At 33.5% G+C, this 23,959-nt stretch overlaps 1 protein-coding gene across 1 annotated transcript; it reads left to right on the forward strand.

The window, feature by feature from the left end:
- The first annotated feature begins 1,738 nt into the window (after positions 1 to 1,738).
- Positions 1,739 to 22,212, forward strand: LOC127872202 (uncharacterized). The gene is made up of 10 exons (XM_052415531.1): positions 1,739 to 1,863; positions 9,555 to 9,639; positions 11,251 to 11,283; positions 11,708 to 11,740; positions 12,728 to 12,850; positions 13,372 to 13,515; positions 14,760 to 14,870; positions 15,176 to 15,208; positions 21,038 to 21,070; positions 22,055 to 22,212. The coding sequence occupies exons 2-10, from the start codon at positions 9,567 to 9,569 to the stop codon at positions 22,210 to 22,212; spliced, it is 741 nt and encodes a 246-aa protein (XP_052271491.1). The 5' UTR covers positions 1,739 to 1,863; positions 9,555 to 9,566.
- Positions 22,213 to 23,959: the final 1,747 nt, after the last annotated feature.

The following is a 23,959-nucleotide window of genomic DNA, read 5'->3' on the forward strand; positions in this document are numbered from 1 at the left end:
CTGAGGGTTTTGTCTAAGCTAATGTCATGTTGTTCCGAGAGCATTACTAGCTGTCCGAAGAGATTCCGCTATCCCTATCTGTCCGCTTTAATAAGAGGTTAAACTGCCTTAAAGGAACTTCAAACTTCAGAGAACGGCACATGATAAATAACTAGACTATTGTGTCGCCGCTAGTTCGCCGTGGAATGGTGCTCAACTCACTTTCTCACATTGTTAAACACCCCACAAAATAATGCGAGCGATTAAATAATCGCTTCTGTTTCGGTCTGTATCGCTTTTCGTTCGCAACTCACTCCTTGTGGCATTCACCGCGCTGCAAAATATGTTCCTGTTTCACCATTTTCGGCTGTTCCCTTACTACGCTTTTAATAAGCAATGGGGTAGCGATGCCTATCAAAATGACGTAGCTGTCGAGTGCAAACTCCTTGAGCTCAGATAAAAGCTATTTTTTACTCCCATTATGTTCAGAATGCATAGAGCACAGCATTTGCTTACTTAAGACATTTTACATTCCGTTAAATTTAGGAACATGTTGATTATACATGACCAATTACCACAGATTTGGGACGACTTATTTTATTGAAATTTAATTTGAAGTGTCATGCTATTTGGTAAATGTGTAAATACACTTAAATATTTGATAATTAATTATTGACCATGTGTTAGGTTTGGGCAGCCTTAAACCGGTTTAAAAGCAACAATGCTGTACTTTGCTTTGGCCGCGCCGTTCCAAGGCGGTGGGTCCAGTTAAATTCATTGATATTTGTTTTTGTCACGTGTATTTCCTGTGTCAACAGATAGGGCTATTGGTCACTCGTCTCAAATAAAGGACATAATAGTGATGATAAGGATGATCACCTGATGATGATCTTGATTTGTACGTTTTTTATATGCCACTACTCTCATATGTTGCTTCACCATTTAGCCTTAAGGGCAAATTATACTGAATGCATTAAACATGAATGAAGGTTGCATCCTTGTACAGTGTAATCTCAATTGGGATCTGTTACCCCTGCACAACAAAATAAGTAGACAAACAACTGGGCAATAACCCTTTAGACAAGGCATATACAGGTACGACCATTTCCGCTTTTATGAAATTTTTCGTTAAAATGATGTCTCTTCTAAGCAAAAATCCAGTTAAAGCGGAAAATTTCGTACCTGATTAGCCTGTTCGGACTGCACAGGCTAATATGGGACGACACTTTACGCACAAACATTTTGTCCAGTTTTCTCAGAACAGGACACATTTAGCTAAAACTTTACAGCGAACACACTTTGTAGTTGAACAAAGTTCGGGCCGACACCTGAGCGCAGTGCAACACTGTTTTTTCAAATAAAGTCATAGTTACAAATTCCCTAAAACGCCTTGAATAATAATTGAAAAATACTCATTGTGTGGTTTCCTTTAATTTTTAACCATTATGAAATAAGCGTAATTAGGTATATCTGGGATAATATGTTTTGCAACAAATTCAATAAATCCGCGCGTGAGAAAAAATCTTCAATACCAAAAAAAGTCTTGAGTTATAAGCAGCTTTTAATTTCTACCTTTTCAACGACTGATTTATTGACGTTCAGCAAATAGACTCCCGTGTAGCGGTAAAAATCGTCGGAAGACCAGCCTATTCACAGAAGAACAATAGGGAGTTGTGCAATATCGATAATATCCGATACCCATATTGTGAACTTTATGTAGTATATTGCCGCAGGACGGCACGCTAAACAGACATCAAATTAAGAAGAAAATTTTGTTTCTTGAAAATATTTGGAATCAGTTCAAAAGCTTAATAGTCTAAAAGAGTTATCAAACAAGTGTTTTGTATAATTCTTACAAACAGAACGGGATTGTCGTGCGTAAACGTAAGTTATTTAATATTAAAGGCGATTCTTTAGTTAAATCAAAATGTCTCCTTTTGAGGAAATATTTTCGATTTTAATATGTGTATCTGTAAATAAAAAAACAACAACATTGATTGGTGTTTATTTCCTTTAATTTGGTTTAAAAGCTTCAGAGAGAAAACAACGATACGTCAGAATTATTTCAAATATAAAATATTGTTTTTGTGTTTCAAAATGTTTCGCATGTGCATAGTGAGAAATATCTGGACCTCGTTATGGGTAATCTCGGCTTAATGCATGTGCGTAAAATGTCGACTCAGATTAGCCTGTGTAGTCCGCACTGGCTAATGTCGACTCAGATTAGCTGTGTAGTCCGCACTGGCTAATCAGGAACGATATTTTCCGCCTATAACGGATTATCGGTTAGAAGAGTCTTTCAACGAAACATCTGCACGGGCTGTTCTGAGACGACACTTTACGCACATGTCAAAGCATCGTTTTCACAGAGCGAGGTTTATATATATTATACATTTGTTGTGTGTTTCCAATGGTAGAATATTTTTAAACGAGCTTAAATTATGAGTTGAATAGGCAAATAGGTCCGCGTTTTTTTGTGTCATTCTTAGTGATTCATTTAATATAATTCGTACTGTTTTGTACACATGTAATCGCTAAAATTTACGCCCACGCTAAGGCACGTACCTTGCAAGCGCTCGTTTTATTTTCCATAATTGCATAAGTATTTATGTTTTGTTTTTTTTTGTTGTTTTTTTTTGTTTTGTTTTTTTGCTTTCTTTTATACCAAATCATTTTTATGAAAAGTTGATTATAAGTAGTCTATACTCTGCTACTGTACCATAATTTAAATTGAATATAGGAAAAGTACAAATTTACAGGGAAATAAGATCTTTTTATTTTATTTAATAAAATTGTTTTTCAAACATTCGGGAAAAAAATGCCAGTAAAAACCATTTATCAAAATTAACATGTATACTATTCTATGTACTTAACTGTTTTGTGTCACACATACAGTATTTAAACACCCTTGTTAAGTTCGTGAATAAATACATTAGCAGTACCTTTAGCATTGTCAACAACAGAAAGAATTAAATGGAGTAGAAATATAAGTAAGCATTAAGCATCAAATAATCATTTTCTGGTTGAGTCATATCTAAATTAATTGCTTTGCTGTACAATATTGTATGCTTTTTAACGCGAAAAATATTGATAGATCATCTTATTTATCTGAATGATTCAAACATGTATCATGTGTGTCATGACGTCGGAAATAAGATCAATGCTTAAGTCTTTAATTTTTCTAAAGCTTACCCATTTACTTCATTTTTTTAATCGTCTACGTTGAATAGGTTCAAGATGAATTGGTTTGACATTCCTTCAATTACAATGTAAATAAAACAAAACAGTAAAACAAAAACACCGTGGTTCATGGCGCTAAATATCCCTTCTAGTCAATTACCGTGTTTAACCCTTTTTTGCCTTGTGGACTCTCCCATCCTTCTAAATAGGATCAATTTATATCCAAAAGTAGGGATGTCTAGTATATTTATTTCTATATTTAGAGTATTTCTTACAGAAATTCCTTTAAGCAAACAGCGCAGACCCTGATGTGACGCCGCATTATGCGGCGTCTCATCTGGGTCTACTCTGTTTGCCAAGGCCTTTTTTCTAGACGCTAGGCATAAATGGGTTTATTGTCATGAACCATTCACTACCAAAACAGACTCTTATTCTAAGCGAATATTAAGTTTTAGTTTAAACCTATTTATTTAGCGCGATTGTATCGAAAGCCTAAGGCTTTTTTGAAACGCTCTCGAGTCCTTTTCCTGGGACTAGAACAAGAAATTGGTGTCTATGGAAGAGGTTTAAAGAACGCTCCCACTGTTCGACATGTCGGTCGCTAAGCGTCTCAGTGAATAATATTAACTTTTCACTAATTTGTACACGTAATACGAAATATTTGTTTGATATATGTGTTATGCTAAAATGTGTGAATTGATACAGTTATGTTATATCTGAAAATCTATGTGGTATATGATATGTTTATGATTATATGAAAGATATGTTATATATGTGAACAATATGTGATACTAGTATTTGATATCTATTATCTTCCGTGCATGTGCTTGAAAAAGCACAAACGCTCACAGTATTGAAGTTAAAGTATATATTTAAAAAAAAAATCATAAAAAACATGCGAAATTACTATTGTCATATGATTCGTTATACAACATGCCTTAGTAAATACATGTTCTTAAAAAGTAACAGGGAACTGTGTTGTGTGTTACACATTCTTTGAAGTTTTGCAATGTCGTAGTATCTGTCCGTGTCTGTAGTATTCGTAAATTCATAGTATATCGACAATTTGCAGTATGGCGTTTTGAAGACACACATCAAGGTCCAACATTAATATAGTTTAATATTTGGAATTCTTTTGGAATCGATACGAACGATTTTTTTATGTAAATCGTTTTACCTCATTAATACATTTAGGCCAAGGGAAAATTAAACTCTTAAATAGGCTAAACGTCCAATGTGTGTTAAATGTTAAAATCAATCGAATGCGGTACAAAACAAAACAAGTGCGAAATCGCTCTGGAAAACTATTAAATTAGCATCAAATGAACACACAGAATCCTCTATTTTGCCAAATGTAATAAGGACGGATGATCAGATAATATCTGGTAAAACAAATGTAGCTAATGCACTTAATGACCACTTTGTTGACATCTCGAAACTTATTAAAAAGACGAAATTTGCTGAACACGATTTCCACTCATTGAAAACATATCTAGATGCTAAGCTAGAATCTAAGCATTTCTCTGTTCAGTTTATTACTACATCAGAAGTTAGTACTTTAATTAATCAACTTCATTCAAACAAATCTGCTGGGGCTGATGGTATAGGGCCCAGCATTATTAAACTTTGCAAATAATTCATTATACAACCAATCACTGCTCTTATAAATAACTGTATATCACATGGAACCTTTCCCGACATGCTTAAAATTGCAAACGTAATACCTTTATACAAGGGTGGATCGGTAGAAGATCCCAATAATTATAGACCAATATCAATTTTACCTACTATATCTAAAATATTTGAAAAGCATATAGCTAAACAATTGCATATATATCTAGAATCTACAGGTCTATTAAACAAAACTCATTCGGGTTTTCGCAAATATCATTCTTGTCAAACAGCATTGATTAATATAGTTGATTCATGGCTTAAACAAATTGATAATGCAAATCTGGTAGGTACAATTTTCTTGGATTTTAAAAAAGCATTTGATCTTGTGGACCATAGGGTTCTTTTACACAAATTGAAACTTTATCATTTTAATGATAGGTCATGCGACCTATTTTCTTCATATCTCCGCAATCGATTTCAGTTTATCAAAGCAGAAAACACTACCTCTACTTGTAAAAGCATCATTGCTGGTGTTCCCCAAGGATCTATTTTAGGACCTCTTCTATTTCTTATTTACGTTAATGATCTTTCGCTAGATCTTACATGTGATTCTGCAATGTATGCTGATGATACAACATTGCACACTGTGGGAACAAATATTCAAACACTTCAAAATAAGCTACAAACAAATCTTTCAATTGTAAATGATTGGTGCCAAACTAATAACATGATTATTAATCCACTAAAAACCACTTGTATGGTATTAGGGTCAAAACGGAAAGCTCAAAATATAACAGATCTAAAACTTAAAATTTCAGATACGGTGATCAAAACAGTAAATTGTCAAAAACTTCTTGGCCTTTATATTAACAATACTCTATCTTGGAAACTACACATTAACAGCGTTTGTTCAAAAATGTCATCACGAATGTTTCTTTTGCAAAAAATAAAACCATATCTAACCCTTGAAATGCGTAAGCTCTTCTATAATGGTTATATCTCACCTATATCCGACTACGCATGCGTTACCTGGAGTTCAGCGGCCAAAACGGAAACTAATAGAATAGTCAAAATACAAAAGCGTTGTGGTGCACATATTTTAAATAAAAAGTACAACACTAATTCAAAAACACTATTTAAAGATCTAAAATGGTTGACTTTCGAACAGCGTAATCACTATTTCACGTCAGTTATTGTATTTAAAGCATTTCACAATCAAACCCCAACATACATACGTGACCTTTTGACACCTTCACAAAATAATCACTATAACTTGCGATCTTGCGAAAAGGGGGATTTAAAGCTAGTGCGAATACCCAAAACAAACTATTTCAAACAATCGTTTGAATTTTCTAGCAAAACAATTTGGAATTCGTTTCCCCAATCTATACGTCAAACAAACAATTTAATTACATTTAAGAAAAAATTAAAAGCTTATCTTTCTTCCACACTTTATGAAATAAACTGAACATGCTTCATGTTGTTTTAGTAAATAACATTAGTTTAATGTTTAAATACTGTTCTTGCATAGATGGTTATTGTAGTTTTATGTCTGTCATTTGTTTTAAATTATAATATATATCATTATATGTGTATGCATATATGATTCTTTATGTTTTGTTCTTATTGCTCAAGATGAAATATGATGTATTTGTTGTAAATTGTATCTTGTTAGAAGACCTTGTTGAAAATAAGAAATGTATTATATAAATTGCATATTATGTAATTTCATCTGATGTATTTCTTAACAAGTCTATCTTCTTTAAATAAAGATTTTATTATTATTATTATTATTATTATAAAGAATTGGCAGTATGTGACGTAAGCCAGTACTTAAATAAATTTAGCCTTATTTTTTTTTGTAAAAATGCTAACAACAAGATTTATTAAGCAACATTTTATAACAATTGTGAATTGTAATCATAAACTTTATTAGGCGCAGTGTTTGGAATACTATTAGTAGCTAAGCGGGCGATTGTTATTTAAATCGTTTTACCGAATTTAAACATTGAGTGTACGTACAATTCCAAGTGAACTTTAAATAGGTTAAAGATTGACTTAACCAATTTAATCAATTAAAGCGATCTAAACAAATGGAGAGACTGTCGATGTGCGGGACGCGCAGTCTAGCTTATCATGCGAATACATACTCAATCAATAAACCATAACATATAAACGTGTTCAAAAAACTGCTCTGGCATCAATTATCCCGTCGTTGCCTTGCGGTTTGAGATTTTTTCTTGATTTAGGGATCGAAACCGCATAGTTAATTTTTAATGTAACATTTTGTTTGGAACGTGACAGACAACTAACTAATCATACCGGTATGCTGCTGCAGGAACACATTATCAAAACATCTTGAAGTTCTCGTTAATTGATGACAGCTGTTAGCACACCATGGCCTTTAAAACGACAGTCGTCTGGAAAAAAGGCCTACATATTATTGTGAAGTTGTACAAACGTCTCTTTTTGCAGACGATAATTATAGAACTCGAATATTCAGAATTTTTTATTCAAATATTCGGCAGGTTTAAAATATTCAATTGTTCGAATATTCATTACCATCCTTAATTAAATTAATTGTGTTGAGCATCCTTACTTATGAACAATATGAACATTGTCAAGAACTGGACCGGTCAGCGTTGCGATAATTATTGTTAACATTCATGTCAAAATTCTTAATTTAAAACCATTTTTGGCGGCAGCACGATGTGTTATTTAATTGTTTAGTTTTAACTCAAACGCAAAACAAAGTATATTTACTCGTTTTAGCATATTTGGTATTAGAAGCCAAACATAAAATTTACTAATGTACCTATATTTGTTAAGCTCCGGACTTTATTTGAGAGTAAATGTTACTTTCTATGCATAGGTTGAGTTGCGAAATGGTATTTGGTAAATACGATCGCGTAATTTCAGAAACCAATATCTCTCTCTTTTAAAGTTTGCCACTATAATATTAAACAACCCAAATGGAACAGCAATTTATGAAGCAACATAGGATAACAATTTTTAAGTCTTAGCATGTATGTTTTCAAATTATAATTGAGTTTCGCATTCCATTCTAAAAATCTAATTGTGACGCTCTTTCAATATAATTTTGAAATTTTAATTTCGACGCTAACTACATTTTCAAGTTCTAAGTACAACCCAATCACTTATATTAATTTAAAATAGTTTACAATTGTGTTTGAACAAAGAAATGCGAGCGGAACCACGGAAAAAAGCTTCAAAGAATAGATTAGTGGACAATAGATTCAATATTTTAAACAATTAATCGGCAGACCACTATTGTGCGAATAGTGTTTGGAACATCAGAGGTAATTACTATAATAATACTTATTTTTTAAATCGATACATGATCAAAAAGTTCGTACTACTTGACGTATACGACTTCTTCTACAATTACTACTACAAAGTAGATAAAGTCTTGTGAACTTTGATAATAACTTCTCGACCTTGAAACTTACTTTCAAAGACATTGTTTTTCCGCAAGCATGAACAATCATAATGTATAATTACAAAAAGGATTGCAAATGGCAAAAACACTGTCTTAAGTTTTTGAACCAACGATCATTCGCCGTACCATAATTTACAAAAATAGTAACATGATATTTGATCGAGTTACGTAGTTATAAATAGCAGCGCGTAGGAGACAACATATTACTACTTTGTTCGACGGATTCGTGCCACAAACAATTTGGAGCTAGCTAGCAGAATACAAATTATATTATACCATTTTCGATTTAATCGAATGTAAAGCGCAGAATAAAAATAAATATTGTTTCCATTTTGTAAATTGATAAATTATAGATCTATTCATAAATCACCGACCGTTAACCGCCGATATGGCAAGCTGGACTTCAATTATGCACATGCCAGATTTTAGTGAGAATGCGATGTATACTTAAGAGGTCGTGTCTCTTCTTTATCACTCACCTAAATGAAAAAAATAGTTGTGTACATAGATGGTGCGTCGTTATTTAAAATCTACATAAGAACCTTATTTTTTCCCCCCTGTATTCTTTTATCAGAGGAGAGGTGAATGCCTCTTTTATTTATATTTGAAGGGTAATGAAGAAATGGTACAAGTTCTTAAATAAAAATTTAAGGAAAACTGTAAATCTAATCAGCTCTTATAGTCTTTTTTTAATTTATTTTTATTATTACCATGCCTCAACACACATTTTAAGATGTATTCAGCATTTTTTGCTAATTACTAAATAGAATGAACCTTTCGAAGATAGTAGCAATTAATTAAGGGTTCAGTGTAATGCTTATGTAAATGATGTGATAAAAACATCTTGGCATATATAGCACTGTCCATAGTTGTATTATTATCTACTAACGCAGGTCTCAAACCATTTCAATATCAATTGCACCTATACCATCAGAGCATAAAAAATGAATGTCAAAACGTGACAAGTGAATCGAATACTACACATACTACTTAAGTGTACTAGTGTTTTAAGTATCGAACATTTATTAAAACGATTAGAGGATAGTTTTAAAGTTATTAGTATACAAAGAAATGTAGATCATCCAAACACAAATTCAAGAAAATCAAGAAAACGATGTGTATAAAGAAAAGTTTCAAGCAAACAAGGTGTTAGAATTATCGTAAATCTGTTTCATTCACGTAATTAAAACTAGTTATACTACGAACAACATCTAACAAATGAAATATGAAAACAATACAGAATTACAATAATAACTATAATGTCACAACGTTTCTGAATATTGGTCATGCCTTCGATGAATTTGCATTTTCAATTTTGCAGGAGAAGAACGGTATGTCTTCACATACCACGTTGGCGCACCTACTGGTTGTCTATGTCCTCATAACAATGACTCATGGACAACAAGGTATGATCTGAAATATTGATTATCTTGTTATACTAGTTTATGATTCAAATGTGACAAAGATTTGCAATGACCGTTTCAAGACGGTGAACCCAGCATTTATAGTTTTTAAAATAGTGGTATGTTTTGCTTTTTTGGTATTGTCCTGCATTGCGTAATACTGATGCTGAAGGTAACAAGTATTTGTCTCCTGATAGTGTGCTGCAGGTTTATTTCGTGTACGCCGTAAAACACATTTGCAAACGTCCCCTCAAGTTCCAAACAAGCGCAAAATAAAAACGATCAGTGGCACTTTAGTACATAATTTTCTTACCTCGACATTTTTCCTTAATCTTTTCGCCGTTAAATTTCGATCACGATCATTAATCAACATTATATTTCCATAATGAAAATACTATCTTGTATATGATCTTAATACTCTGCATTATCGTACTGCCGATGAGAAATAATCCATAAATTTCTGTATGATATGCCTGTGTATCTGATTATCTATGTATCCCTTCTTCCAAATATTATATTTAACATTTACCGTTGCAATATTCCCTATACAACATCAGATTATCAATTCATCCGTGTATCAATCTCTTATTACAACTATTAGGTGTTCCATTTATCTATGTTTTATTTCCTTACTTCCTAAACTATTTTTATAAATTCATATCTGTGACTTGTTTCACGTTAAGTATATGCCAATTTATCAATGCAGTATTTACATCCGTTTTAACAAAATCATAAATTAATACTTATACGTTTAACAATTATATTTAAATTATGCATATAGTACAACATGTCAATTCAATGTCATGACATAACATAATAATATTATACATGTAACAAAAGAACAATATAGGATTTTTTATGAATTGATTTGGTAGACTTATTTTTACGACATTGCATAAACTACAAACACCATATAATATATTTAATAATAATAATATTATATAATTAAAATTAATGTACCTAATTTCCATTTTCAATTGTAACTAAAAAAACATATACCTGTCCATGCATTATTTTAATATGGCATGACGTTAGAGAGTCATATATCATGATCGGGCTTTAATGTGTATATACCCCACGGACCGTAATTGGAAAAAGAGTTTTCCGAAAAATACATATCAGGAAATAATCGGTAACCGCTTATTGAATAATTGAAATAAAATTGAAAACACAAATTATTGTCGATGAGCGCTTTATTTTTCAATACAATCTTCAAGTGGGATTTCACTGTGTTTGTTATTTAAGAAACGGATAATGAAACTCCAATTAAACACATCATGTGTATTTGCTATAATAAACTTAATACCATAATTATGTGATATTTGATATAGTATGTATTATTTTGTATGAATAACATATTATGTCTGATAGTTATTAACAAATCATATAAAATATATGGTGCTTATAGTAATATCTATAACGATCGTCAAGAGATCGACTTTAACGTATCGTTTGTGAATTAAACAATCAGCATGCACTGTGTAATGTTGCTAATCTTGGATGTTAAATACAAAATTAAATAGTAATTTATATTTATTCTCTTCCACGTATTGGCGCTGTTGATATGCAAATTTTTATTATATTAAAACATTATTAAAACATATTAAATTTTAGGCGACTGGACAACTGAAGGATATAATAACACAGGTAAAGTTATATCTAATATTGTCTTATAATATTAATTTCAGAATTACATAAGTGTTTGTTTATATGATTAGGTTTTAATCCTTACCTTTTTAACCGCAATCAACCATGATCAATTATAATAATATATGTGTCATTCATTTTGGATCTGACATTTGAGATGTGTTTGCAACAGAGTAACACGTATGTGTGTGCAATATTCAATAGTGTTTAAGATGTTGATTGCGGAATGCGCATCGAATAATTTCTCACAACTTAGTAAATCACTTTACACTTTTTCCAGTCAAATTCCCTAAGCTAACTTTATCGCTTTAACTCGTATTCATCCCAAAGCCGTAGTCAAACAGTGAATGTAAAATTCTAATACACACGTTCTTTATTCAATCTATTAAATGTTTTCAATTAATTAAATGTTATATATTTTCAGGGAACTGGACAAATGGTGGATTTAACAATACAGGTAAAGCAGTTATCAGTAAATTGTTAGTAATTAGTACAATTCAGTGTAATTAAAACATTGATAATTATGTTTATGGAGATTTGAAGACGTGAAAACGCAATATGCATTTGATGCGTTTCGACTGGATAACAGTTACTGTTTTACTTAACGTCTGAGAAAAACCGCTGTGTTCACCATTTAAACAAGGATATAAAAATGTAAGGCTGTTATATACCTTCAAATATTTGTTACAGACAAATGCCTTTTGACACGAGACATTCTACCTCACTTTCGTTTCCTATTGTTAACTCCCAAATACTCGGCCACGCATAATTTTATTATGACATAACGTCGGAGTCTAGTAAAGCCCGATCAGGCTATTCAGTTTATATACCCCACGGGGGTAAATAGGATCATGGGTTTTCCGAAACCAGGTAATTATCAGTAATCACTTATTAAAATTGATATGTGGTAACCAGTGTCGAAGGGCGCTTGTTTTTCCATGGCGCGTGTAACTGTTAACAATGAATTTGAGTACTTTTGTTTGGAATAATAAAAATAAATAACAAGTATCACACCAACTCGAAAAGTATTGTCAATATTGACATTCGGCCTTGTTTTTCCCATCACTCTCCTCATGGTGCAATATTTACTATACCTTCCACTGTATATGGTATTAATATATTCGTTGAGCTAGCTCGACAGATAGGACTAGTTCGAGACAGATCAGTAAAAGTAATGCGAAATCTGTAAACATGATCTGGCGGTCGCAAAAACTCGTTGGGCGTGTTTATAAACATTATAAAAACAACAAAATTCCTGCAAACATAGAAAACTCCGCATGTATGTGTGTATACTACTTTTTGTCCGATGATTTCATGTAATTTGTTTGGATTATACAGCCGTGAGGTATAACGCATTACTGAAATATATACTTAATTTTGTTCTACTCAAGCCTTGATTGAAACATAATAAATGGTCAATTATACACATGTTTTACAATATAAGGAGGAATGTTCGCGTACTGCATGAATAACTGGGACTGCGAGGGAGTCTACGTGTGCATCTCTAAGATGTGTTCATGCCCTTCCAAGACGATATACACTGGATTCGGTTGCCAGAGCGACAGAGGTAACGTACATAGGCCCGTAAGCTGGAGACAATAAAATAGTTATCAACGAACAACAAAGCGAATCATATGATTTCTTTTCATTGGACAGCTGTAGTTTCGATAATTTATATGTGGATTGATTGTCCTAATCAAGCACCAATCATTGAAGGTGAAAATGTTTCTTAAAATAGTGAAAGGTTACGCATAGTGATAGCTGACAAACACATTATTATATATCAGCGTTTTAACCATTTAAAGTGAATTGGTCGCCGTGGTGTAATGGATATGGTGTCCGCCTAGCGACCGCAGCTCACGGGTTCGATCCCGATTGTGGGAGCGTTCTTTAGATCTCCCCAAAGACACCAAGTACTGGTCTAGGCCCAGGAAACGGACTCGAGAGCGTTTTAAATAAGTAGTAAGTACTTTCAATTCAATCGAGCTAAAATCTAGGTTTAAACTAAATTAAAGTGAATTGCATTCAATGCGCCTTACTTTACTTGTCCTGCTCCTAATATACCGGTATATTTTCTTTGAACTCAAGATTCGGGAATCCAGTGCAGCTCAACCTTGGACTGCAACTATTATAACAATACACAGTGCATCATTGATCGAAACGAAACTTCTACCTGTGCATGCCCACACGCGTTTCAAAAGTTTGATACTGCATCAGGGTGCAGGGAACGAGGTAAGAATCACTGTTGCTCATAACGTATAAATTCATTTTTCTAATTGGCTCATTTGCAATAACTCAATATTTGCAATGTAAGATGCAACCATTTATTGATGCTCGTTACAAAATCTATATTCATTTGTGTATATATACAATTAATTAAATATTTAAAATACAATATTATCAGAAAAACAATTCTTGGTGTTTGTATATATTTTTTGCTATAGATAAGGCGATATTTCTAATACAATACAGAACAATCCATACAACACAACATTCAACATAAAAAAAAAACAAAAAACCTTTAAGCGGTGGTCCTTGGAACGGTCAATGCTTAACATTGATGTGGTGTGGGTTGTATAGGTAGCGGGAGTTTACTGATATACATGCCGAACCGCACTCGATTGAACACACACTTGTCAATGAACAAGCCTTTATTGGAACCATAAATGATTTGCATTGACCGCTCTTAGGAAGTGACCCAAGCTTTAGTCATTCAGATTTTAGTGTTGTTATTTAGAGTTTGTCCGTTGTTGTAATATAATGGCCGATGGTAACATTCCTTTTTCTCCTGATCGTATTTCTAGAGTTTAAGGATTCCTGTATGTATAACCACCACAGTTTGACGCATAGATACGGTAAGACGCAGTATTAACTTAATATCCAACGAATCATATTTAAAAATGCTCTTTCTTCATACAAACGATCTGGTTTTCCAGTAACAGCACAGGAAGGTCTGTTTACTCCACAAACGGTATCATTTGGTATGACGTCATATTGAAACACACAGCTTTCTTAATATGGAGAGCGAATAAACCTGAGCTGTAATACCGATGGAATAACGTCAATGTGAATTTGTATGGTTGTTAAACGATCCGTTTGTTTGTACTAATACTATAAAAAGCACTAGTTCTGGTTAATGATCACGCTTACTTTTTCAGTTTACTTACATCGCACGATAAACAATATCTAAAAGATTTAGAGGGACCTTAATATAGTACTCTACATGTTATTCTATGTACTTTATATGCAAGAGGCGACCACTGCAAATCCACTTCTTGTCATCCCCAACATCACCTACCCCATCTCCATCATCATCATCATCATAATCATCTTTGTTATCGTCGTCATCGTCAATGTCATTATTAACTCGACCTACCTAGCACAAGGGTCCTTATATTCTACCTAAGAAGTCGTAAGGTTAAACGCAGAATAACGCCTTAAATCAATCATCATCAAATGCTTGATCTATATTTCAGAAAGGTTTGATGCCTGCGACATGGACACAGATTGCAAGCCGCCAACCACGTGTCAAGATATGGGGAGCGGAAGTTTGATGTGCATGGACGACAACTACATGAACAACACAGGTATATTTATCGTTTGCTTAATATCCTGTCATGTCTGATATACTTAGTATAGTTGCTAAAAAAGAACCAACCATGTTTGATATATTATGTTAACTTGTTTACGAATCATGTATCACGCTTGATAATCATTCGAACAATTTCATACATTGTGGTATAAATAATATCATACAAATAGAGCTTTTAGAACTCAACTTTAACCAATCGTTTAGAGGTGCTTTATTTCACGATCAGCAAACACTGTTAAGTGTTAAATTATATCCCATTGGCATTGTCGATATGAAAACTGAAACAATACTTATTTTCAGGCAACTGGACGAATGGAGGATTTAACAACACAGGTAAGGTGATGTTTAGTATACTTCTCAACATAATTATTTTGGAATACTAGTCTTCAAGTCAGTATTTATTTTATGAATTGTATTTTATGAAACGCTTCCACAGTGGAGATCGAACCCGTGATCTGCCGGTCGCTAGGCGGACACCATATCCATAACACTAATGCGACCTTCGTAAAACAAACACTAATTAATGAGGGATTATTTCAATAGTTCACCCGAGGAAACAGGGAAATATTGCAAACAGTTAAGCTTATGTGAAAAAAATACCTGATATATTTAGGAAACGTCATTGCTACAAATATTATGTAAATACAATGTCATGACTCACTATCGTAAACAGTTTACTATAAACACATACGTGTTTGTTTATATGATTAGGTTTTAATCCTTACCTTTTTAACCGGAATCACCCATGATAAATTGTAATAATATATGTGTCATTCATTTTGGATCGGACATTTGAGATGTGTTTGCAACAGAGTAACACTTATGTGTGTGCAATATTCAATAGTGTTTAAGATGTTGATTGCGGAATACGCAGCCAATAATTTCTCACAACTTTGTCAATCACTTTAGACTTTTTCCATTCAAATTCCCTAGGCTAACATTATCGCTTTAACTCGTATTCATCCCAAAGACCTAAAAGATATCATATTATACTAATAAAATCATAATACGTTTCCTTGCCGAATTACACATTTACGTTTTCTTATTTTGATTCCAAATCACATGTTTCACTTAACATAATAATACATATGACAACGAGAATATAACAAAAATGATTCTATATAGTTTTAAAAATGTTCAATATATGTCCTATATTTCGTATTCGGCATTCATTTAACAACGTTCTATGCACGTTTATTATCGATTTATACTAAACGTTGATACATTAAACACACAATTGTATGTGTTAATGCATTTTTGTATATCTCTAAAGATAAATGTATTTGTTGTATTTTGAAGTTATATTTACATACCATAAACTATCTTAATAACCTTTAAAATATGCCGTGGTCAAATAGTGAGTGCACAATTCTAATAAACACGTTCTTTATTCAATGTTTTAAATGTTTTCAATTATTTAAATGTTATATATTTTCAGGGAACTGGACAAATGGTGGATTTAACAATACAGGTAAAGCAGTGATCAGTAAATTGTTAGTAATTAGTACAATTCAGTGTAATTAAAACATCGATAATTATGTTTATGGAGATTTGAAGACTTGAAAACGCAATATGCATTTGATGAGTTTCGACTGGATAACAGTTACTGTTTTACCTAACGTCTGAGAAAAACCTCTGTGTTCACCATTTAAACAAGGATATACAAATGTAGGCTGTTATATACCTTCAAATATTTGTTACGGACAAATACCTTTTGACACGAGACATTCTACCTCACTTTCGTTTCCTATTGTTAACTCCCAAATACTCGGCCACGCATAATTTTATTATGACATAACGTTGGAGTCTGGTAAAGCCCGATCAGGCTATTCTGTTTATATACCCCACGGGGATAAATAGGATCATGGGTTTTCCGAAACCAGGTAATTATCAGTAATCGCTTATTAAAATTGATATGTGGTAACCAGTGTCGAAGGGCGCTTGTTTTTCCATGGCACGTGTAACTGTTAACAGTGAATTTGAGTACTTTTGTTTGGAAAAATAAAAATAAATAACAAGTACCACACCCACCCGAAAAGTATTGTCAATATTGACATTCGGCCTTGTTTCCCATCACTCTCCTCATGGTGCAATATTTACTATACCTTCCACTGTATATGATATTAATATATTCGTTGAGCTAGCTCGACCGATAGAACTAGTTAGAGACTAATCAGTAAAAGTAATGCGAAATCTGTAAACATGATCTTGCGGTCGCAAAAACTCATTGGGCGTATTTATAAAAGTTATAAAAACAACAAAATTCCTGCAAACATAGAAAACTCCGCATGTATGTGTGTTTACTACTTTTTGTCCGATGATTTCATGTAATTTGTGTTGATTATACAGCCGTGAGGTATAACGCATTACTGAAATATATACGTAATTTTGTTCAACTCAAGCCTTGATTGAAACATAATAAATGGTCAGTTATACACATGTTTTACAATATAAGGAGGAATGAACGCGTACTGCATGAATAACTGGGACTGCGAGGGAGTCTACGTGTGCATCTCTATGAAGTGTTCATGCCCTTCCAAGACGATATACACTGGATTCGGTTGCCAGAGCGACAGAGGTAACATACATAGGCCCGTAAGCTGGAGACAATAAAATAGTTATCAACGAACAACAAAGCGAATCATTTGATTTCTTTTCATTGGACAGTTGTAGTTTCGATAATGTATATGTGGATTGATTGTCTTGATCAAGCACCGATCATTGAAGGTGAAAATGTTTCTTGTAAAAGTGAAATGTAACGCATAGTGATAGCTAACAAACACATTATTATATATCAGCGTATTAACCCTTTAAAGTGAATTGGTCGCCGTGGTGTAATGGATATGGTGTCAGCCTAACGACCGGGAGGTCACGGGTTCGATCCCGATTGTGGGAGCGTTCTTTAGATCTCCCCAAAGACACCAAGTACTGGTCTAGGCCCAGGAAACGGACTCGAGAGCGTTTTAAATAAGTAGTAAGTACTTTCAATTCAATCGAGCTTAAATAAATAGGTTTAAACTAAATTAAAGTGAATTGCATTCAATGCGCCTTACTTTACTTGTCCTGCTCCTAATATACCGGTATATTTTCTTTGAACTCAAGATTCGGGAATCCAGTGCAGCTCAACCTTGGACTGCAACTATTATAACAATACACAGTGCATCATTGATCAAAACGGAACTTCTACTTGTGCATGCCCACACGCGTTTCAAAAGTTTGATACTGCATCAGGGTGCAGGGAACGAGGTAAGAATCACTGTTGCTCATAACGTATAAATTCATTTTTTCTAATTGGCTCATTTGCAATAACTCAATATTTGCAATGTAAGATGCAACCATTTATTGATGCTCGTGACGAAATCTAAATTCATTTGTGTATATATACAATTCATTGAATATTTAAAATACAATATTAATCAGGAGAACAATTCTTGGTGTTTGTATATATTTTTTTTGCTATAGTTTTACGCGATATTTCTAATACAATACAGAACAATCCATACAACACAACATTCAACATAAAAAAACCCATTTAAGCGGTGGTCCTTGGAACGGTCAATGCTTAACATTGATGTGGTGTGGGTTGTGTAGGTAGCGGGAGTTTACTGATATACATGCCGAACAGCACTCGATTAAACACCCACGTGTCCATAAACAAGCCTTTCGTGGAACCATAAATGATTTGCATTCACCGCTCTTAGGAAGTGACCCAAGCTTTAGTCATTCAAATTTTAGTGTTGTTATTTAGCGTTTGTCCGTTGTTGTAATATAATGGCCGATGGTAACAATCATTTCTCTCCTGATCGTATTTCTAGAGTTTAAGTATTCCTGTATGTATAACCACCACAGTTTGACGCATAGATAAGGTAGAACGCAGCATTAACTTAATATCCAACGAATCATATTTAAAAATGCTCTTTCTTCATACAACGATTTGGTTTTCCAGTTACAGCACGGGAAGGTCTGTTTACTCCACAAACGGTATCATTTGGTATGACGTCATATTGAAACACACAGCTTTCTTAATATGGAGAGCGAATAAACCTGAGCTGTAATACCGATGGAATAACGTCAATGTGAATTTGAATGGTTGTTAAACGATCCGTTTGTTTGTACTAATAATATAAAAAGCACTAGTTCTGGTTAATGATCACGCTAACTTTTTCAGTTAACTTACATCGCACGATAAACAATATCTAAATGATTTAGAGGGACCTTAATGTAGTACTCTACATGTTATTCTATGTACTTTATATGCTAGAGGCGACCATTGCAAATCCACTCCTTGTCATCCCCAACATCACCTATCCCATCTCCATCATCATCATCATCATCATCATCATCATCATCATCATCATCATCATCATCATCATCATCATCATCATCATCATCATCATCATCATCATCATCATCATCATCATCATCATCATCATCATCATCATCATCATCATCACAATCATCTTTGTTATCGTCGTCATCGTCAATGTCATTATTAACTCGACCTACCTAGCACAAGGGTCCTTATATTCTACCTAAGAAGCCGTAAGGTTAAACGCAGAATAACGCCTTAAATCAATCATCATCAAATGCTTGATCTATATTTTCAGAAAGGTTTGATGCCTGCGACATGGACACAGATTGCAAGCCGCCAACCAGGTGTCAAGATATGGGGAGCGGAATAATGATGTGCATGGACGACAACTACATGAACAACACAGGTATATTTATCATTTGCTTAATATCCTGTCATGTCTGATATACTAAGTATAGTTGCTCAAAAAGAACCAACCATGTTTGATATATAATGTTAACGTGTTTTACGAATCATGTATCATGTTTGATAATTATTCAAACAATTTCATACATTGTGGTATAAATAATCATACAAATAGAGCTTTTAGAACTCAACTTTAACCAATCGTTTAGAGGTTCTTTATTTCACGATCAGCAAACACTCTGAAGTGTTAAATTATATCCCATTGGCATTGTCGATATGAAAACTGAAACATTACTTATTTTCAGGCAACTGGACAAATGGAGGATTTAACAACACAGGTAAGGTGATGTTTAGTATGCTTCTCAACATAATTATTTTGGAATACGAGTCTAAAAGTCAGTATTTATTTTATGAAATGTATTTTATGAAACGCTCCCACAGTGGAGATCGAACCCGTGATCTGCCGGTCGCTAGGCGGAAACCATATCCACAACACCATTACGATCTTCGTAAAACAAACACTAATTAAATTTAAATGAGGGATTATTTCAATAGTTCTAACGAGGAAACAGGAAAATATTGCAAACAGTTAAACATATGTGAAAAAGTACCTGATATATTTAGGAAACGTCATTGCTACAAATATTATGTAAATACAATGTCATGACTCGCTATCGTAAACAGTTTACTATAAACACATACGTGTTTGTTTATATGATTAAGTTTTAATCCTTTCCTTTTTAACCGCAATCAACCATGATACATTGTACTTATATACGTGTCATTCATTTTGGATCGGACATTTGAGATGTGTTTGCAACAGAGCAACACGTATGTGTGTGCAATATTCAATAGTGTTTAAGATGTTGATTGCGGAATGCGCAGCCAATTATTTCTCACAACTTAGTCAATCACTTTAGACTTTTTCCATTCAAATTCCCTAAGCTAACATTATCGCTTTAACTCGTATTCATCCCAAAGACCTAAAATATATCATATTATACTAATAAAATCATAATACTTTTCCTTGCCGAATTACACATTTACGTTTTCTTATTTTGTTTCAAAATCACATGTTTCACTTAAAATATTAATACATTTGACAACGAGAATATAAAAAAAAAATCTATATAGTTTTTAAAATGTTCAATATATGTCCTATATTTCGTATTCGGCATTCATTTAACAACTTTCAAGCACATTTATTATCGATTTAAACTAAACGTTGATAAATTAAAAACACAATTGTATGTGTTAATGCATTTTTGTATATTTCTAAAGATAAATGTATTTGTAGTATTTTTAAGTTATATTTACAAACCATAAACTATTTTAATAACCTTTAAAATATGCCGTGGTCAAATAGTGAGTGCAAAATTCTAATACACACGTTCTTTATTCAATGTATTAATGTTTTAAATTAATTAAATGTAATATATTTTCAGGGAACTGGACAAATGGTGGATTTAACAATACAGGTAAAGCAGTTATCAGTAAATTGTTAGTAATTAGTACAATTCAGTGTAATTAAAACATCGATAATTATGTTTATGGAGATTTGAAGACGTGAAAACGCAATATGCATTTGATGAGTTTCGACTGGATAACAGTTACTGTTTTACTTAAATTCTGAGAAAAACCTCTGTGTTCACCATTTAAACAAGTGTATACAAATGTAGGCTGTTATATACCTTCAAATATTTGTTACGGACAAATACCTTTTGACACGAGACATTCTACCTCACTTTCGTTTCCTATTGTTAACTCCCAAATAGTCGGCGACGCATAATTTTATTATGACATAACGTTGGAGTCTGGTAAAGCCCAATCAGGCTATTCTGTTTATATACCCAACGGGGATAAATAGGATCATGGGTTTTCCGAAACCAGGTAATTATCAGTAATCGCTTATTAAAATTGATATGTGGTAACCAGTGTCGAAGGGCGCTTGTTTTTCCATGGCACGTGTAACTGTTAACAATGAATTTGAGTACTTTTGTTTGGAAAAATAAAAATAAATAACAAGTACCACACCCACCCGAAAAGTATTGTCAATTTTGACATTCGGCCTTGTTTCCCATCACTCTCCTCATGGTGCAATATTTAATATACCTTCCACTGTATATGATATTAATATATTCGTTGAGCTAGCTCGACAGATAGGACTAGTTAGAGACAGATCAGTAAAAGTAATGCGAAATCTGTAAACATGATCTGGCGGTCGCAAAAACTCGTTGGGCGTGTTTATAAAAATTATAAAAACAACAAAATTCCTGCAAACATAGAAAACTCCGCATGTATGTGTGTATATTACTTTTTGTCCGATGATTTCATGTAATTTGTTTGGATTATACAGCCGTGAGGTATAACGCATTACTGAAATATATACGTAATTTTGTTCTACTCAAGCCTTGATTGAAACATAATAAATTGTCAATTATACACATGTTTTACAATATAAGGAGGAATGTTCGCGTACTGCATGAATAACTGGGACTGCGAGGGAGTCTACGTGTGCATCTCTATGATGTGTTCATGCCCTTCCAAGACCAAAGACACTGGATTCGGTTGCCAGAGCGACAGAGGTAACGTACATAGGCCCGTAAGCTGGAGACAATAAAATAGTTATCAACGAACAACACAGCGAATCATATGATTTCTTTTCATTGGACAGCTGTAGTTTCGATAATTTATATGTGGATTGATTGTCCTAATCAAGCACCGATCATTGAAGGTGAAAATGTTTCTTGTAATAGTGTAATGGTTACGCGTAGTGATAGCTGACAAACACATTATTATATATCAGCGTTTTAACCATTTAAAGTGAATTGGTCGCCGTGGTGTAATGGATATGGTGTCCGCCTAGCGACCGCAGCTCACGGGTTCGATCCCGATTGTGGGAGCGTTAGATCTCCCCAAAGACACCAAGTACTGGTCTTGGCCCAGGAAACGGACTCGAGAGCGTTTTAAATAAGTAGTAAGTACTTTCAATTCAATCGAGCTTAAATAAATAGGTTTAAACTAAATTAAAGTGAATTGCATTCAATGCGCCTTACTTTACTTGTCCTGCTCCTAATATACCGGTATATTTTCTTTGAACTCAAGATTCGGGAATCCAGTGCAGCTCAACCTTGGACTGCAACTATTATAACAATACACAGTGCATCATTGATCGAAACGGAACTTATACTTGTGCATGCCCACACGCGTTTCAAAAGTTTGATACTGCATCAGGGTGCAGGGAACGAGGTAAGAATCACTGTTGCTCATAACGTATAAATTCATTTTTCTAATTGGCTCATTTGCAATAACTCAATATTTGCAATGTTAGATGCAACCATTTATTGATGCTCGTGACGAAATCTATATTCATTTGTGTATATATACAATTAATTGAATATTTAAAATACAATATTATCACAAGAACAATTCTTGGTGTTTGTATATATATTTTTTTGCTATAGTTTAAGGCGATATTTCTAATACAATACAGAACAATCCATACAACACAACAGTTCAATATAAAAAAACGACATTTAAGCGGTGGTCCTTGGAACGGTCAATGCTTAACATTGATGGGGTGTGGGTTGTATAGGTTGAGGGAGTTTACTGATATTCATGCCGAACCGCACTCGATTGAACAAACACGTGTCAATAAACAAGCCTTTCGTGGAACCATAAATGATTTGCATTGACCGCTCTTAGGAAGTGACCCAAGCTTTAGTCATTCATTTAGTGTTGATATTGAGAGTTTGTCCGTTGTTGTATTATAATGGCCGATGGTAACAATCCTTTCTCTCCTGATCGTATTTCTAGAGTTTAAGGATTCCTGTATGTATAACCACCACAAGTTTGACGCATAGATACGGTAGAACGCAGCATTAACTTAATATCCAACGAATCATATTTAAAAATGCTCTTTCTTCATACAAACGATCTGGTTTTCCAGTAACAGCACAGGAAGGTCTGTTTACTCCACAAACGGTATCATTTGGTATGACGTCATATTGAAACACACAGCTTTCTTAATATGGAGAGCGAATAAACCTGAGCTGTAATACCGATTGAATGACGTCAACTGTGAATTTGTATGGTTGTTAAACGATCCGTTTGTTTGTACTAATAATATAAAAAGCAATAGTTCTGGTTAATGATCACGCTTACTTTTTCAGTTTACTTACATCGCACGATAAACAATATCTAAAAGATTTAGAGGGTCCTTAATGTAGTACTCTACGTGTTATTCTATTTACTCTATATGCAAGAGGCGACCATTGCAAATCCACTTCTTGTCATCCCCAACATCACCTACCCCATCTCCATCATCATCATCATCATCATCATCATCATCATCACAATCATCTTTG

The sequence above is a fragment of the Dreissena polymorpha genome, chromosome 3 (genome assembly GCF_020536995.1).
Source record: "Dreissena polymorpha isolate Duluth1 chromosome 3, UMN_Dpol_1.0, whole genome shotgun sequence".
Taxonomy (NCBI): Eukaryota; Metazoa; Mollusca; class Bivalvia; order Myida; family Dreissenidae; genus Dreissena; species Dreissena polymorpha.